This window comes from Sarcophilus harrisii, chromosome 1, assembly GCF_902635505.1.
Source record: "Sarcophilus harrisii chromosome 1, mSarHar1.11, whole genome shotgun sequence".
NCBI lineage: Eukaryota > Metazoa > Chordata > Mammalia > Dasyuromorphia > Dasyuridae > Sarcophilus > Sarcophilus harrisii.
Genome location: NC_045426.1, coordinates 458,587,443 through 458,607,104, shown reverse-complemented (window position 1 = coordinate 458,607,104; position 19,662 = coordinate 458,587,443). Strand labels below are relative to the sequence as shown.

Sequence of the window (19,662 nt, the reverse complement as noted above, 5' to 3'; positions counted from 1 at the left end):
CATGACTCAGCTGCTTTCTCACCCTTGAAGTTACTTCTGCAATGCTGGCCCCCCCTTTCCCATTAGTGTGTTCCTTCCAGAGCCACCATTTTGCGAGTAGGCCCAAAATGGCCTTTCTCCATTTCTCTCATGCCTGTGCTTCTGATTTTCTCTAGACTTTATACCACCATTTCCCAGTAGGTATGTTCCCCACACAGATTTTTAGCCCTCTTTTCTGTGCTATCTTCTGCCACTAGAATGTAAGTTCCTTAAGGGAAGAGACTGTAATTCTTTTTCCATATATTTATCTTTCAGGCAAAAAGCACAAAGTTAGTGCTCAATGAATGCTTGCCTGTTACTTTCCTGACTCTGAAATCCTATTGTCATCATTATCTATTCTTTTTTTTTTTTTTTTTTTTTTTTGGCACTTATTTAACTACTTAGGTGTCCAATTTCTCTAATTAGACTCCTTCAAAAAAAAGAGATGTTATATATTTCATCTCTCTCTCTCTCTCACACACACACACACACACACATATACACACACACACTGAACTGAACACAAAACTACTCACAAAGATTCTTAATAAATATCTGTTTAATGAATGTATTCACATTAGGGACAGTATTATTGGCTTAAAAGAAAAACACAGCTTTGGCACTTTTTATTATGAATGTTACATATTCATTAATTTCCAATTAATCAAGATTTACCAAATAAAACCAAAAGAAAATACTTTGTTTTAAAACAAAAATATTGATTACTTACAAATCTATTACATTCCATGTGCACAATGTATATTATGTTGCAAAGTTTTTACAACTTTGAATGTTACAGGTACATTACCTATGTATATTGTAGGCACACCAAGTTAGCAGTTCTCAAATTTCTGTCAAGGATATCCCCTTTTATTCCTTATAACCTAAGGCTGATGGTTCCTTCTTTCATGCTGCAAACAAGTGCTCTGCATTCAGAATTTCTCTTTCAATGTCTACCCTTTACCACAAACTATCCTCTCCTAACAAAACCTCCTGATTATGAGCATTAACAGAAAGTGAAACCTCATGGGAATCTCTTGTATTTAATATGTTGATTTGTTTTGCTTACTTGTATTTCTTCACTGGGAGGAAGGGTTCTATTTAGAAAGTGAGATTTACTTCACTTAAAACAAAAAGAAAGAAAATGAAACTCAGATACTGGCAATTCTTACATGTAAGATACCATGTGACATTAGCAGCTAGATCCTAACAATTTAGGAACTTAATGATAATATTACAAGAAAAACTGGGAAGCGATTTTAAACAGGCACTATCTGATCTAACATAGCTCTACATCTTGGAGAAAAAGTGTTTAATATATAGTTGGTCCATCAATCCACATATTTTTTATGTGACATTGTATTAAACATACAAAAGATTCAAATGATAACCTAGGATAGCTATCCTCAAGTAGTTTACAGGCAAATTGGGGGTATATGTCAAACCAATTCAAAAAGCAAAGAAATGGTGCAGGGTTCACATAGTAAATCCCAAATGAGGGGCAGAAAAAAATGAGTTGAGAGGGAGAGATCACTGTCATCTGAGATGCTCAAAGGGAAGTTTCATGGAGGAGATGAGACTTAGTAGAAGGACAGTGTTAGGCCGAGCAGAGAGAATGATATTCATAACCTCTCCATAAGGTAAACAGGTTAGGAAATCCTTATTACCATATAAGATTGGGAGAGTGAAACACAAAGGAAGTTAATAATTTGATGATTACCTCAATTTAGTGTCAGAGCTAGTTCTATTTTTCAGTTTGCTCAATTCCCACTCAACTACTTTTTCTCTTGAAAAAAATAAAAAGAGTTCATAGTTCACTTATTCACCTAAGCTTTTAATATCCTATTATAAACGAATGGTTTAAAAAAGAAAAAAGACAAGCAGGTAGGCCTCCCAAAAATATCTCACTGACCCAAGCAGTGGTAACAAACATTAATGTGTCCTGGAACTTACTATTTTATCAGGGAAAGAAGAACAGCTGGACTTCAAGACTTAGACCTTGACAGAAGCTTGGAGAACAGAGAATGTAAAGTATTAAATCACAAATAGTTGCATTTCAGATCAGACCCTTGTGCAATGAGACCAGATAATAAATTAAATGAGTGTCTTCTTAGGCTTTTTATTATAAGAAATTCAATGATATTCTGTATTTCCATTTTAAAAATTTTCTAAGACACTCAGCTGATTACTATCATTAATTAATATGTATACACACACATACATCTTCAAAAAATAGAACTATTAGCAGCAGCATGAATTAAAATGTTTGGAAACACACTTCTTTTAGAAAGAATAAATGATCTGTTCCTTTAGGAAAGATTTGTTACATTGTTTATAGTTATTTCAATAAAAACATTTGACTGAGCCAGTGTTCTTCAAGGCAAATGCTACATGCCAGAAATTCACCTTCGACATTAAAACCTATTATTATATATACACATTGATAAACACTAATCATCCATAAGACTAAAGATAAACTAATTTATGTTTAAAGCTTGAATTATCCTATCCAGATATTAAATCACCTGTGACATCTTATAGATTTTTCTCCTTTGTTCATAAGAATAAAAATCCTTTTCAAAATTTTGGTTAAACCCTATTTTTTGCTAATTTGCAGAAAGCAAGAAGAATTTCCCCTCTCCATAATGGCATTTCACATATGCTAATACAATACATTAAAGTATAATCTAGAAGCCTAATCACATTGGTTCAATAGAAGCAAAAGATAAAAACTATAATCAACAATTATCCTTGATAATAGAAGTAGGAAAAGGACATTAAGATCTCCTCAGCTAGTCTATCTATAATCCTACAATTTGAATTCATGAATTTTTTGTTCTTCCCATAAAAATACTAACTAGTTAAATCATTAGTTTGAATTTACAAGAGAAGATGGTACATTTCAAGAAATCAGCAATAACTTTTTTTTTGTTTGCTATCAAAATGACTACTCAAGAAGCAAGTAGGTGGTACAGTGGATAATGCACCAGCCCTGATGTCAGGAGGACCTGAGTTCAAATCTGATCTCAGATACTTAACACTTCTTAGCTTTGTGATGCTGGAAAGTCACTTAACCCCAATGGCCTCAGCAAAAAAAAAAAAAAAAAAAAAAAAAGAAGAAGAAGAAGAAGGAAAATGACTACTTGATTTTTTATTATCTGGACTATAACATGTTAATAAAAAATTGAGAGGAAAAATCAGGCTCATGATTTCCTAGGCAGTATGCTGGCACATCTGCTCTATTTAAAAGTTTATATCATCCTTACATGAAAATGTGTTTGCATGACTACACATGTATAACATACGTCAGATTGCTTATCTTTTTAAAGTGGGGAGGGAGGAAGAGAAAAAGAAAATTTAGAACTCAAAATTGGAAAAAAAAATGTTTAAATTATTTTTACATGTAATTGTAAATGTAACGTAAATGTAAATATAAAATATTAAAATAATTTTCTAAAGGAAAAATAAAAGCCGAAATCATCAGGGTAGCTAAGTGACACATTGGATAGAGCACCAGAAATTCCTGAGTTCAAATTTGTCCTTGAATAACTTACTAGCCTCCAAAAAAAAAAAGTCTAAGTCATCTATAAACTATTAAATTCTAAGTTTTGCACCTTCTTTCCCAGTGGGAAATGTGGTATCTGGTCAAAAGTATTATATGAAATGCAAAGTATCTCATCTAAAATCACTCTAAAAAATTTGATACTATCATTGATTTCCATGATATGTCAAGCACTTACTTGCCTAATTTAAAATTCCTTCCATTTTGCTTAAGTATCAATATTAAAAAAAAAAAAACAGAAAACTTGATTTTGCCAACAAAGTACTGTTCTTCTTAGTAAGACAAATTATATTTAAAGCTTTAATTATTATTAAATTAAAAGATTAAATCACATGATATTTTAGAATTTCTCCTTCATGAAAGGAAAAAAACTTATCTACATTTTCACTAATACATAATTTTTTTTCCTAATTTGCAAAAGGCAAGAATACTGCCATCTCCTTAAATGTAATGGAGTTTTACATCTGCTGATTCAGTACAGTCAAGTATGATCTCATCACATTGAATGGAAACCCAGAAAAAGTCTACAAAGCCAAAAAACAAGATAACATAACAGAAGAAGAAAAAAATAATCTGGCTCCCTTACTGTCATTGACATGAATAACAATAGTTTAATGACTCCATAAACAAATCACTGTGGTTCTACAAAATTTTCCAAGGACATTCAATCAAAAAAATAGCACTGCTGAAATAAAGATGTATTCCCAGTGAAAACAGGGGTGTAATTATAAATCAATGCCTTAGCTTCTTCGGCTTCACTTGCAAAATGGTGATGGCTTTTTCGAGCTAAAAATTATACCAAAAAAAAAAAATAATATGCACAGAGAACATGTCAATTATTAATATAACTTTTAAAAAGCTATCTTATCCCACAATGTTTCTTGCAATGTTTGTCCTTAAAAGAAAGTTAGCATATCTAGGAGTATACTGGCACCAGTTCAAACTAGTTTGAGAGAGACATTTGTTAAATTTTCAGTACAAGCTTTATACTTTGGAAATCAGCAAACACTAAGAATCAGGACTTGAATTAGAATTTACTTCATTGTCTAGATCTAAGGAAATTAAAGTTAAATGTTAAAGTTGATTAAACTTAAAAGGTGTGTCATGATTGTATTTTTTTCAGCATCAACTGTTGAATTTTTACCAGTACATTGTCAAGCATATCACTTCTCAACTGGAAAAAAATTTGTTAACTTTCCCAATAAAAGAGTTCCTTATTTTTTTTTCTCTCATCTATTGATTTCTGTTTATTACATATCTATAGAGTAGCTGGTTTTTCTTGGCTCTAGTGCAAGTTTGTTTTTCATTACCATTAAGAAAAACACAAGAGTATAAGAATTTTAATTCTTTTATCAAGAAGTAATGTAATTTGAAAACAAGTAAACTAGTCTATCCTAAGTACTTGCTAAATAACCTTCACTATGCTCTTTCATATTTATTAACAATGAAGTCTTTCTTTGATAACCACATTATCTATACCACTTACTCTGGAGTAATACACTTTTTTTAAGAGTTGGCTTTTTGTATTAAAACAACTTTCAATTCATCTTAGCACAATTCTAGATACAACAGAGCTAAGTACAATTAATTCTTATACTTGGTGAATAAGCAGAATTATTGATGGAAAATCTAAAGTAGCTTTGTACACAGTGTACAAGAGAATGTAAAAACATAATCACCTAATTGCACCCCAAAATACCATCATCATTTACAATTATATACACAGCTCCAGAGGAGGTTGAAAAACCACTTCATATTAATTTTCTCTAAGTCAGAGGTTCTTAGGCTGGATCTCACAAGTCACTTGAAATTATATAGGGGAGAAAAATACAGCTTCATTTCTATTTAATTAGTTTCCTTTGTAAATCTATATTTTTTATGTATTTAAAAACATTATTCTGAGAGCAGATCTATAGATTTCACCAGACTATCAAAGGGGAAGTATACTCAAAATAGGTTTAAAAAACTCTTCTCTAGGGCCTTCTGGGAAAGATTCCTAAAGTCTTATACCAGCATCTGCATCTGAATTAAACTTATGTAATGCCTTAAAAGAATAATATTCAGTTTTTCAGAGGGCCCACTAAAGTTCTAAATCTTATTCAAATAAGGACAGTTAAAAAGTATGTGTATAGTTCTAGCATCCCTTGTACCTCTAAATCCTATACTCATATGTAAGGAACAAACAAAACAGGACTCAAAATCAAGGAATTAGCTAAACTTGGAAAATAATTTAATGCCATTTAGCAAAAAGAATTTTGCTACTTTTATTAGCATGTCTACTCCTCAAATATAGAACTTTTGCATTACTCAACTGTTCCTCCAGATTTTTTCTACTTAGCTCATTTCCAAAAATTCAATATTTCTTAAAAGGAAGCATTTGATCCAGTGATGCTGATAAATATTTAATGGCTAGCTCTCTAAAGAAAAAAAAAAAGACTATTAGAAAATTTTCTCCATCATTTCCTTAAGTTTAGACAATTAAGCAAACAATAAATCAAGCCCTGATTTACAGCTTGGCCAATTTCCAAGGTATAAAAGCTCACTCTGAAAATTTAACAATCATTTCTCTTAACCTGTTCTAAACTAGTTCCAGCACATTCCTGATTCTACCTGAAATATAAATTTCCATAAATATAGAATGACAAAACTAATGTTTTCTTACCTTCATTTACAAAGAAATATGCCATGTGGAATGAACTTCTTATAGCTGGTGGTGAATGGACTATGCCTGTTAAATTCTTCCATTCAAAAGCACTCTTCTCTGGATGCCACTGGACAGCATAAATGGGGTAATTATATGCTAGATTTAAAAAAGAAAATCATATAATTGGAAGTAACCGCATTAAGAGACTGTCTACATTAATCTTAAATTTAATTTCTAAAAGTCATTATTTTACATATGCCTACAGTAAATGAAGTCTTATTCCAATCGAGGCTTCATGGTATCATGAAGGTGACTGTAGAAGGCCAGTAAGTGCTGGGGACTGTCAAATTTAGAAGGTTTTCAAACTCAAGTTTAGAGTCAAATGATCTGTCTTGCCCTCTGAAGGTCATCCTAGTAAAATTTGAAGTGGCTCATTATGGCAATTGCTATGGCTACGATTGGCTACCAATACCAAGTATTTTTAGGGCTACAGCAATTCAAAGAAGTCTACTAAAGAATGGGAGAAAATGCATACACTACTTGGATCTTTCAAAGTGTTAAAGAAGCATACTTTAATACATAAAACAGAATGCCTGCAATCATCTGACGTACTACATTTTGAAAGTTTCAGCTAAATAAAAGGCCACCTGATATTACCAATAAAATAATTTATTAAAATGCAACTTTTTACAATATATTTAGTATGGTGCTCCTTTACTGATAAGCAAAGTACAGATAAACTCTAATTGTTAGGTTATATCTTAATATGAGAGCTAATCATTTATTTCGTTCAATCTATACAAACACATTTTATTGCTCTTCACTGTCTACTTTTGTATCTTTTCAGCTACTTACATAAAAATAAAGTATATAAATTGGAATCATGAAGCTGTAAGTTTAAAATCACCTCTGACACTAGTTGTGTAAGACAAAGGACTTAATCCCGAAATCTCAGTTTCTTCTTTTGAAGAATAAGGAGGTTAAACTTGATAATCTCTTAAATTATCTTTCAGCTCTACATTTATAATTCTCTTAAGTCAAATCAAAGGAATAAATTTTACTAATCATCTATTACTTGCAAAGTGCTGTGCTAGACACTCTTGGTAACTTCTTTCTAACTGGCTTATCACAGCTTAAATAATATTAACTAATTATATGTATACATACATATATGTGTGTGTGTGTGTGTATTTATATATACACGTATGTGTATTAGATTGGGGGAAAGAAAGAAAGACAGAGAGAGATAAAGGAAGGCTACAGAGAGAGAAAGATGAAAAGGAGAGGGGGGAGAGAGAGAAAGAGAGAAAGGGAGAGAGAATAAAAGGGAGAAAGGGAGAGAAAAAAGAAAGTGAGAGAGAAAGAAATGGAGAGGGAGAAAAGAGAAAAAGAGAGAATTACCGATCTGAACTCAAGATGTCCTAAAGACACTTTAAATTCAGAATGCCTAAAATTGAACTCAGTATTTTCCTCTTAAGTTTCTTATTATTATCAAAAGGACCATCCTCCCAATCACCCAGGCTGACAATCTTGGGGTCATCCTCGATTCCTCACTCTCTCTCACCTCCCCTATATTTCATAGTTAATCCTAACTTTAATATCTCTCTAATCTGCCTTCTTCTCTTCTCTGACACTGCCACTTCCCTATCACTTTACATCTGAAGTATTGCAATACTCTGTTTGGTTTACCTGCCTCAAGTCTCCCCCTACCCCAATCATCTTCCACTTAGCTCACCAAAGTGATCTTACTAAAGCACAGATATGACCATGTCACATATATATCATTTCATTCAATAAACTCCAGTAGCTACCTATTACCTCCTATTTAAAATACCAAATCCTCTGCTTGACTTTTAAAGCTATTCATAACTGTATCTCCCATCTTCCTAATCTACTTACACCTTCCTCATCTTTATATATTCTGCAATTCAGTGACAGTGACACTGGCCTAGAAGTTATGCTAGACCCAAATCTAAGTGAAAACCCAAATGCTTTGCATGAGCATTTGCACCTCAGAAATCAGCACTCACTACAAATCAAGGTTTGATTTATTCTTTTGTCAGTTGTCTAGACTTAAGAAAGTATTGATAATGCAGACTGAACTTAAAAGTGTATACTATATACATACATTTCCTCCCTAGCCTGGTTATTAAACATTTACCAGCACACCCTGCAATGCTTTATAAACACACTGCCTGTGTTCAGTTGGAGTCTAATAGGAAGTTCAGGGAAAAAAGTTATTTCCAGGTTGGAGATCTGATAATTGGAAGTTAATAATAATAATTAGCATTTTCATAGTATTTTAAGGTTTACAAAATTCTGTGCATCCAAGATCTTATTTGAGCTTCATACCATTCATACATTGGCTTCCTTGATGTTTCTAGAACCAAAAACTCTTATCTTCCAACTCTTTGCATTTTCACCATCTGTCCATCTCCACCTCTCTCCATCCTCCCCATCCTTGATTCCACCTCCTGGCTTCCCTGGTTTTATTTAAATACCAGATAAAATTTAACCTTCTACAAGAAGTCTTTCCCCTAATGCTAGCAATGCTAGTTCCTTCCCAACTACAGATATCTTGTTTGTACATGTTGTCTGTGTTTTCCTTTCACTGTATTCCCAGTGCTTGGCACAGTGCCTGAAATACAGTAAATGTTTGTTTTTGACTGTTATTCAGAGAAAGTTCAAAGTCCTATACCCTAGTTATGGAAACTTCAATACTTATATCTTCTTAATATAATTATTTCCTCTACTGATTCACCCCAATGATGGTTCTTTCCCACCTAATAATAATGAACTTTCTAACAATAAGCTTTTCCAAACTTGGATTAATAATCATAAAACAAATATTTAATCCATCACTGGGCCTGTACTTGAAGCCTTTGCAAATGGTAGGCCTGCCAAAACTTGCCATCCACTGGTACAGCCTTTAAGAATCCAGGCTAAAATGAGGTTTCAGAGTAGGCTTTTGTGTTAAGAGTTCATAAATAAATAACATAATTGAAGTATATGTATTACATTCTTAAATTAACTGAGATGCACCTGCTTCCTATGTCATCCTACTCTATCCCACTCTCTCTAAGACAAGAAAAATAAGTATAAAAATGAGGTTAACATACTTCTTTACCTGGCACTATCCAAAGGCACAGACATCAAAATGTTCATCCATTTTATTCCTTCTTTTCTATTTCTCTTAATCAGCTATTTTTTTCTCTATTCACCCTTAGTCTTCATTCCTTTCTCTTTCTCTCTCCTTTCCCCTCCTTCTAGTTCTCTCTCTTCTTAATCCCCTTCTTCTGTCCCATATTTTCATTCTCTCTGTCTCTTGTCTGTCTGCCTCTCTCTCTCTCTCTCTCTCTGTGTGTGTGTGTGTGTGTGTGTGTGTGTCTCTCTCTCTCATCACTCCTTTTAAAGACTGAGTCAAGTAAATGACTATGAAAGATAAGACAATGAGAGAAATATCAAACACAAGCTCTTCTCTCACCCCAAGGCAGGGTCCTACCTCATCTTTCACTTCTTTTGTACTTCTAAAAGTGACAAGTCTATTTTTCAGGCTTCAATATCCATGACCAATATAGAATAATGTTGGCCAACTATTAAAAATATCAAGTGAAATAAAGTATATGTGTTAAGTGTAAAATAAAGTGAAATAAAATGCATATGCATACCTTCCATTGTGGAGATAAATTCGATGCCATCATATGTATTTGTAGATAAAACCTTGTAAAATTCATTTAGCTTCTTATTCATAGTAAAATTCTATGACATAAAGATTTTTTTCGATTACAATTTGTTTTTTACTATAGTTGTGATTAAACTCATTATCTTTATTCTTAAAAAAAAAAAAAAATTGAGTACCTTCAAGGAAAGGCTCCACTTATGAAAATTTGAAGTTAGGGGTTCTGTTGCTAAGGCTTCTAACAAGTCCTTAGAGATATTCTGAAACAACCTACTATCAGCTACAGCTGAAAAAAAAAAAAAGATAAATTAATAAAACTTATTGGTTTTGTGTTCAAACCAGAGATGGCATTATTGAAATATGGTTGGTGTGAATAAATAATTGACTAAATACTAATATTCATATGTTAAAATAAAAGACAAAATGTGTCAAATATAAAAATCTAATTGAAGGTGGGCATTATGGGGCAATGCACAGACAATATGTTATATTCTTGTCATTGATTCTTTACTCAATAGATCCCAATATTAAAATTAGTATCAATTTGAGAGCTTAAAAAATTTGGCAATATTAAAAAGAGGTCCTCACATCTGAAAATGTTGCGATCTATTGTAGTAGATCATACTCCCCTTTTGTAAACAAGGATTTTTAAAACTTCTAAAGACCTTCAGACAATTTTTCCAATATTTGTCTATAAAAAATAATTTACCACCTTATTCATGTAACATGTGACCAGAGTAAAAAAGGATGCTTTTGATAATTTTTGCTTAATGATTTTAGCAAATAATTGCATATGGGAAAATCTTTAACAACAGAAAACCTACCTTTAGTAAAATTTAACGGCAAAGCAATTCCACTAGTGTTGGTCAAAGTGAGTAATAGTTCCCCACTGGTCAAGACAGTAAGCTCTTCAAATCCAAGGCACGTTCCCCAAATAGGAAAGTAATCTCCTTCTTTATTAGCCTTTATGTAGAGAACAAAAAAAGAAACTAAACTTACGTACTGACCTCAATAGCAATAAAACAAGATGTCTTCCAAGATGATTTCTAAAACTCATCTTTTCTCTAAAGCTTATACTGCAGTCTGTGACCCATGGACCCCTGAAAAGCTACAAGGAGGCCAGCCCACTGTATAAATCAGTGTAATAAATAATCAAACATATCTTCTAAAGACAGAGTAAACAATATGGCATAATATATAAACATATTAGTTTTCAGATGCCACTTAATTGTTATGATTCACAGTAAAATGTAAATCATTTAAAATGTTTAATTCAGAGGTGCTTTTAGGAAGTAATCTAGTAATCAGTTGATATAAATACTATAACATGTGAAGATCCACAAATATATTTACATTAAAAAAAGAATCTTCATACTTGAAAAGGTTGATTATCACCAGTCAAAAGTCTCTACATAAGCATATTTTACACATAAAATCACAAGTCTTCAGGCCTCTCATTTAAAAAAAAAGTTACTTGAAGGCCAGTTAATGAAAGTTTTATTGAATATAAATCTGAATATTCACAAGAGAAAAATCAAAGTTAATTATTTACTTTACTAAATGATTATCATTTTGTAATCCTTTAATAGTAATTTTTTTTTGTAAGCCTTTAAATTTTGTAAGGATTTTTGTATCCATTTTGTAATCCTTTAAATAGTAATTTTTTCTACTCCATTTTAAATTATTGCACTTGTAAAAAAAATTCAAGTTCACTCATGGATATTCATTCAATAAATTACTAAGCATCTAAAACATGTAAAGTGCTATGGGATTTAGACATATATATGTGTGTGTGTGTGTGTGTGTGTGTATTTATATATAAATAATTCGGGACTTTAAGCAGCTTGTAAGGGAAAGAGACACACGTACAATATAAGTCAGGAAAAGCTAAGCACTCCATAAGAATGATAAATAATTTCATGGAAGAGATAAAAATTGAGCTGAGCTTTAAAGAATGGGCAGGATTTGGTTAAAAAGAGATGAGGGCTGAAAAGAATATATTTCTGCAGAAAACAATAGCATGAGAGAATACACTGAGAGAGAGAAATGTACATGAAGCTCAAGCAAAAACACACACAACTATTTGGCTAAAGCATGGGGTTTATAGAAATACTAAAAACTAAATTTGGAAAGAGAAAGTTAGGGACAGAGTATAAAAAGATTGAATGTTAAGTCTAAGGAAGTTAAAATAAACCCAGATAACAATAATAAGACACTGGATATTTTAGAAGAAATAAGTAACAGGATCAAAGAAGTATTTCAACAGAATAATCTGGAAATGGCATATAAAATCCATTTGGGGATGGTGAGAGGAGATGTCAAAAAGACAGAGGCAGAAATACCAATGGAGGGAAGATTAAAGGTTGGGACTATTATAATCTGGAAATGAAAGAACAATTGAAGATTACCTTCAGGGCCTTCTCATAAAATAGTTGGGCTACATGGCTATATTTTGAAGTCTGAAGATTGACAGCTCCACCAGGGAAAAGTATCCTGAAACCCAATATCAAATGTTTGATTTTGGTTTTTTACCCCCCACAAAATATAGACAATTTACTTATTTAATAAAACATATAGTAAGAATAAACATCTGGAATGAAGGAAATATTAAATTACAAATTAAGTATAGTTAAAATCCCAGTGTAGCAAAGTTTGTATGAAAATGAAGACATAGATATTATTTAATTTTATAATTACTATTCAGAAACAATAGCAATTTTTTTTATTACCATAGATGTCAAGCTGGAACTAACTTCAGAATTTACCAAATATAACCCCCTTATTTTACAAATCAGGAAACTGAGGCCAGAGAGATTAACTGATTTATCAAATGTCATACATATATCTGAGGTAGAATTCAATTCCAAATATTCCACACTCTAGGGCTCCATCTACTGTTTCACATTGCCTCTTAATAAAAAATTTCTTTGATTATTAAAGAAACTTATTCATATAAGAGCCACAATGACATATCCATTTCTTTATCCATGAAAGCAGACTGGGTCTTTTAAATACTTTGATAAAAAGATAGCAGGTATAATAAATATTTTCATGGGAATGGGTGGCAATTCAGAATTAGAAAAATGTGAAAATCTAAAAGTTCAAAAACCATGACAAATTAAATGATTGTCTTCAACTGAAGCTTAGTAGATTCTGCTCCAATCTTTTATTTTAAATCTATGTAGTGTGTTTTTCAATTTTATGTGTATTTCTTCCAAATAACATATTGTTGGATTTTAGTTTCTAATCCATTCTGATATTCTCTTCCATTTTATGAGTGAGCTCATCCCATTCATATTCACAGTTAAGATTACAACTGTATTTTCCATCTTTTTCTTTTTCTAATTTGCTGAGACAACTGGAGTTAAGTGACTTGTCCAGGCCTGGGTCACACTGCCAGGAAGTGTTAAGTGTATGAGGTCACATTTGAACTCTTTCACACTTATAAATTTTTCCTTTTTTCTGTCTCCTCTTTAAAAGTCTATGCTTCTTATCTTTACCTTTCTTAAGATACCTTTCCCTCTTATTCTCCATCCTCTTGTTTCTCTAAACCTTTTTTTCTCCTACTATGCACATATATGTTCTTTTCTTCTTGAACCAGTTCAAATTAGAGTGAGATTCACATGTAGCTCATTCTCCATTTACCATTGCCATTTTCTAAGTTTTTTTTTCTTCTTAGTGGATTTCAGACAGTTTGATTCTTAAATTTTTTCTCCTAGATCTATTTTCCAAATCAATTGCTTTTGTGATTAGATATTTCATATTTCCTTCATTTTTTTAGTCTGTTAATTGTTTTCATTATTTGTTGTATCTCATGAATTCATTAGTTTCCATTGAATCACAAATTTTAAGGAATTTGCTTTAGTTAATGCTTTATATCTCTTTTACCAAGCTATCTTCCCTTTTTTATTTTAATAACTTTCTCAGTTATCTCTTGTTTATTTTTTTTCCAATTTTTCCCTCTACTACTCTTTCTTGGTTTTTTAAAATCATTACTTTCCCCAATTCTTGTTAAGCTTGTATCCAACCTGCATTTTTCTTCGAGTTTTTGCTAGTACATAATCCATACATTATCAACTTTGTCATCTCCAGGAAATATTTATGAAAATGATTTACATGTGTATTAAAAATATTCTTCATGAAATATTAGAAGGGAACAGATGAATAATTTTCTAAAGCAAAACTAGTTTTTATAGTCACAGGGCTAAAATTATAAAGGATGTAAGGTCTCATGATATTTGTTTGTTTATCTTTAAGAGATTAGAACTTGAAGAGATTAGCAAGTCAATTGTCTGGGCCTCAGTTTCTTGATCTATCAAATGAGGTGGCTCTTCTGTCTCTAAATCGATGATCCTATATTCCTACTATGTACTCCATCCAAGTTTATATGCCACTGACAATACCTGGCAAAAAAAACAAAAACAAAAACAAAACCATAGATAAATCCCAGCTATAAATTTCTGTCTCCATTACCCATATTTGAGCAGACAAAGAGAAAAGGGTGATAGTGGTCCAAGAAATGGGAAGGTTGGGACTATGACTGACTTCCATTCCTTACTTACCAATCCTGACTGATATTGTGAGAAGATAGAATCTATGAAGATATAATCTTGAGCCTGCTTCAAATAGTTCAGATCCCTCCCAGATAGGAAACTGACAACTTAGAGCAATAGTTAACATGCAAAGTCTTTGAGAATTTTAAAAGTGAGGAACATAGAAAAAATTAAGTCCTTTAAGGAAGGAACTGCCTTCAATATATTAAGAAAGTCAAAGAGTTTTGTATAAAAATGATTTAATTATAAATGAGTTTTGATAAAGGAAAAGGGAAAGGAAGTTAACCCAATAATAGGAAGGAACAGGAAATAATCATTTGAGATCTTCCCTCAGGATGGTAAGGCAGATCTCTTAGAGGGACTAAATAAATAAAAGGAGATAAACATCAGTATAAGGAAACCAGGTTACCAATGATTTTTAAGTGATGCAGATACCAGAAGAAAAATCTATGAAGGCTTTACATACTTAAGCCACAAATATCTCATTGAGAGGCCTGATATGTAGTAGATTAAGTACATTTCAAAGTCTAGAAGCCCTCTATATAGATAAAAAGAAAGGAAAAATTTTCTCATGGAAAGAAAAGTCAAAATTTAAATATTGATTGTTAGTAATTAAGTTTAATAAAAGATGGCACTATTTTGTATTTATATTCTATTAAATCCAGTTATATATCTTGATTTAATTTGTTTAAAAATTATAATTTATGGCAACAGTATATTATTAACAAATAGCTATATCTGTAAAGATGAGACTAATAAACTGAATCATTCACATGTTATTTTCAGTTATATCTGAATAATGGTATCAGGTGTTGTAATGAGAAGTATGATATTTAAGATAAAAAAAGTCAAATTCTATGGAATTTATCTTGCATCTAAGTCTATCATGTGCTAATTTTACAATGCAATTAAAAAATATTATCATTACCTTCTTCCGGGAATCCTCCAAAGCAAGAAAAAGAACATTATTAAATAGCCTTCTAGACATATCAATGAAATAACAAGCACACCATGGAGACATATGTGATTTTGCTACTATCAAAAACTCTTTCCCTTTATCAATGCAAATCAGAAGCTTCTCTGCAACTTTTAATTTTAGTAAGTTGCCGAGAGCACTAAGAGGTTCACACAGACATTCTGTTGCAGAAATAGAACTGGAAATGATCTGAGGCCAGATCTCTAATTATTATACCATGTTATTCCTAAGAAACCCCTAAAGGATTACAGCTGTGTATGTGCATTATACACATATGCCTCTACTTATGCAATAATTATTTCATATATAGTAAGTCTTTAGGTATATATGCTACATGCAAGTCTGTAACTTACCCATTGATAGAATGGAAGAGATTATCGTATTCTTCATCTGATTGTGTTAACCTGAAAGCAACACCAAAAATAATGATAGGGTAAATTTGTTTGAAAACTTAATGTTATAGTTATATACTTAAAATAATGCCTTTTTAAAGATCAAAGTAGCATCTCTGTGTGTGTGTACATACATAAATACATACATACACATATAATTTTTATAACTCAGTGAACTTATAATTATAATGAAATTAATAACTTACATGAATACAATAAAATGCATATTTATATGTGTGCGTATATATATATATACGCACATATATACATATAATTTTATTCACTTCTCAGGAGATAGAATATTGGAATTAGAGTCATGAAGGTTAAATTCAAATCCAGTTTCTGATACTTACTAGTTATGTAGTCATGAGCAAGTCATTTAACTATGTTACAGGTAACTCCCTAGAATTAATCTAACAAATCACAGACAAGATGTGACCTGCATTGGAAGACTCCCCATACTAGGCTTTTCCTATTTCAATGAAATCACACATACATACATACACACACACATCAAATCACAAATCCTTTGGGTATTCACATAGCTTCACAAAAACCATACGAGGCAAATAAATAACACCAATTATTCTTATGCCCATTTTATAGATGAGCAAGGTGTTTATTAACCCCTCCCTACTTGCAGAGTTCTGAAAGTTTTCTTTTCTTATCTAAGCCAATATCATATCTGCTGCATTCTTATCTGTGTATTCACTCATGCAAATTTTTATGAATACTGATGTTAATATCTGTTAAGTATTGTAAAAAACATGAATAGTATAATTTGATGGAAAAGCAATGAACTTGGACTCAGGAAGTCTGAGTTCAAATCCTAAGTGAAATTTACCAGCTATGTGATCTATGATGAGTCATTTCATTTCTCTGAGACACAGTTTCCCCATATGTAAAATGAAGCTAATAATGCTCCTCCAATCTCTTATGTAAGGTTATTGTGCAGAGTGTTTTAACTAGTTTAAAGAATGTTTTATTATTATTAGAAATTTCCTGTGTACATTGTTGCATATGATTTATTGTGATATTAAAAAAGTTTCCCAGGGCAGCTAGATGGCACAGTGGATAGAGCACCAGCCCTGAAGTCAGGAAGACCTGAGTTCAAATCTGGCCTCAGACACTTAACACTTTCTAGCTGTAAGATCCTGGGCAAGTCACTTAACCCCAACTGCCTCAAGAGAAAAAACAAAGTTTCCCTAGTATGGAAAGGTAGAGAGGCTATCCACAATAATTTATAAGGACAGCTAGGAAGCACAGTGGATAGAGTACTGTGTGACCATAGGCAAGTCACTTAACTTGTTTGTCTGTTTCCTCAATTGTAAAATGCAGACAATGGCAGCATTTATTTCCCAGAGTTACTGTGAGAATCAAATAAGATAATTATAAAGCACTTAACACAGTATTTGATACATAGTATCAAAAATATAAATGCTAACATTTATGCTATTATTATTAAGTGTTTCTCACCCATCAGGCTACCAACCTGCTAGGAATACCAAAGCAAAAACATGGTCTCTGCCCTCAAGAAGCTCATATTCTAACTGGAGAGACAAATGCAAACAACTATATACTTTTAAGATTTATATTAAATAAATAAAAGCCAATATTAGAGGAAAGGTACTAGCAGTGGGAAGGACCAACAGACGTTACCTGCAGAAAATGTGGTTTGACAGAAACTAGTAAGTTGTGCTGAGGAGGGAAAGAAAGCATTATAGTAATGAGGGACAGCCATGAAAAGGCACAGAATCAGGGATGGGAGAGTCATGCTCAAGGTATGGCAAGAAGGCAGTCATTGCTGGATCTTAAAGTATGTAGAGGGAAGTAAAGTGTTTGAGAGTAACATAAACATTGTGTGAAAAAAGAAAGCTGGTAGAGTTTAGTGACCATGAGATCTAGGGAAAGGACATAGTAAAAAATTTATTTTGACAGAAAACGCAAGGACCAAGTGATAGTCTTACCAGACACCAAACTAGTTGGGAGTATGGACCCATTTGTCCAGGAAATATGCCAACCTGTAAAGTCAAATTACTTTGAATAACATTTGTATGTCCTATAAATTCAACTAATTTACTCTTTAAGTGTTGTTTTATTTAACTATCTCTCCTTTGACTGCTAGTTAAAAAGAAAAGAAAAAACAAACAAACAAACAAACAAACAAAAAAAGCCAACCTTTCTTTTAGGAAGAGATAAAGGAAAAGAAGTGGTGAGATTGGGTTAGGCAAAGATTGGTGACAATAGCAGAAAAATACAGATCTATCCTGGGCAAGTCACTTAACTCCAACTGTCTCAGCCAAACAAACAAACAAACAGATCTTCCTACAAGTTTGATGCATGAGTCAAGGTCAAGGCCAGAGTGCAGAAAAGGAAAGGGAAATCCAGATAGGGCTAACATTATACTTCAAGGGAACTCTTGCCTGCTTACAGTCCCAGTTCTTCACAAGTCACCTCAATAAGAAAGAAGCTTGAGATCGATTCACCAGCAGTGATGTCTGCTAGCTGATGAAAAAGTCAAATAAGTCAAGGATATCCCACACTTTCAAACAGATAATGACTGAATCCAGAGTTTTGTTAAGATTACATATCATCATATTTAACACAGTGGAACGTGATCTTCTTAAAGGCAAGATCTGCTTGTTTTTTATTTGTGACCCTAGTTTTAAACAGGTCTCAGAAGTTGAGAATAATACGCACCTTTTTTTTTCATTCAGTCAGTCTGCTTGAGTCTAAAGTCAACCCAAACTTATTGTGCTGCTTCCCCTATATACTTTTAATAAGTTCTATTGATTTTCCCCCAGAACATCTCTTAAACTGATTCATCACTTCACACCTGAATTATTACAAAAATCTTCAATTTAACTCCCCCAACTTCAACTTCTGTCTACTTCAATCCATCTTTATATACTAGTATCCATGATTCTCCTGACTCCTCATCCCATATTTTTCTCGTACATTATGTTGCCCAACATTTAGAAAGTAGATGTGCATGTTCATTGAGCACGTGAATAAATTACCCCAGTCTTGTAAATATTTAAGCACACTAATAAACTTGGGTTAATTTTAACTATACAGGATTCTGTGAGTGGACTGCATGTATTTTTCCAGATTTCTGTTGAGATATTATAGAATAAATATATGTGTGTGCATGTTTCTTTAATAAAGAAAGCCCACTCTGCAGAAACAAAAGATTGTGGAAATTATTTTATCCTATATCCCAGTGTAAAGTAACGATATAGAATTGTTTATGTCACTAAATTCCAGGGCAAATATCACAAGCAGCTAGAGAACTTGCTTCAGACTATTCATATCAGAGAGAAAAGGTCAAAGATGAGAAAGAGCTTTTATGGTCAGAACTTGAAAACAAGTAAGAGAAATGTTTCTTAAAGACTGAAGTCTAGAGAGGCAAACTTGAATATAGGATATTTACTCTGGGGAGAATACATGGGATCTTCACTCTTCAGACTTCAGCCTGGCCTTTCCTTCCATTCAGAATTCTGTTTTCTGTTTAGCAAAGCTGTGGGTAATTATCTCAGAATTTCAAGGTGTTCCTTCCCTTCTCCCTCCCCTAATCACTAATAAGGTATAGATAACAGTAATGATAAAACAGGGTCTGACACATAGTCAATTGATTGTGCTGAGCCACAATTGTGTGAGTGTTTATATTAGCTTTGATACACCATATTTTTCTAACCATACCACATTTACCACAAATGGACCACTTACCTGGCAACAGATAATATATACTAGAATGCACATGTAGCTGTTATTTCAATACTTTTTCACCATGATTTTTCATCTTCTGTTCCTTGTTTATTTTTACTATATTTGCTGA

General features: G+C 32.3%; 1 protein-coding gene across 2 annotated transcripts in view; it reads right to left on the bottom strand.

The window, feature by feature from the left end:
* Positions 1–4,171: 4,171 nt before the first annotated feature.
* Positions 4,172–19,662, bottom strand: part of GGH (gamma-glutamyl hydrolase) — a 39,992-nt gene continuing 24,501 nt past the window's right edge. Inside the window, exons 4-10 of one of the 2 annotated variants that reach the window (XM_023495993.2) lie at positions 15,786–15,836; positions 12,312–12,396; positions 10,728–10,866; positions 10,083–10,189; positions 9,893–9,983; positions 6,243–6,380; positions 4,172–4,366 (exon numbers count right to left, since the gene is read on the bottom strand). In XM_023495993.2, coding sequence (XP_023351761.1) covers positions 4,245–4,366; positions 6,243–6,380; positions 9,893–9,983; positions 10,083–10,189; positions 10,728–10,866; positions 12,312–12,396; positions 15,786–15,836 — 733 coding nt within the window. In that variant the 3' untranslated portion in view covers positions 4,172–4,244. The remainder of the gene's footprint in view (positions 4,367–6,242; positions 6,381–9,892; positions 9,984–10,082; positions 10,190–10,727; positions 10,867–12,311; positions 12,397–15,785; positions 15,837–19,662) is intronic. The other variant, XM_023495994.2, reaches the window with a different exon arrangement.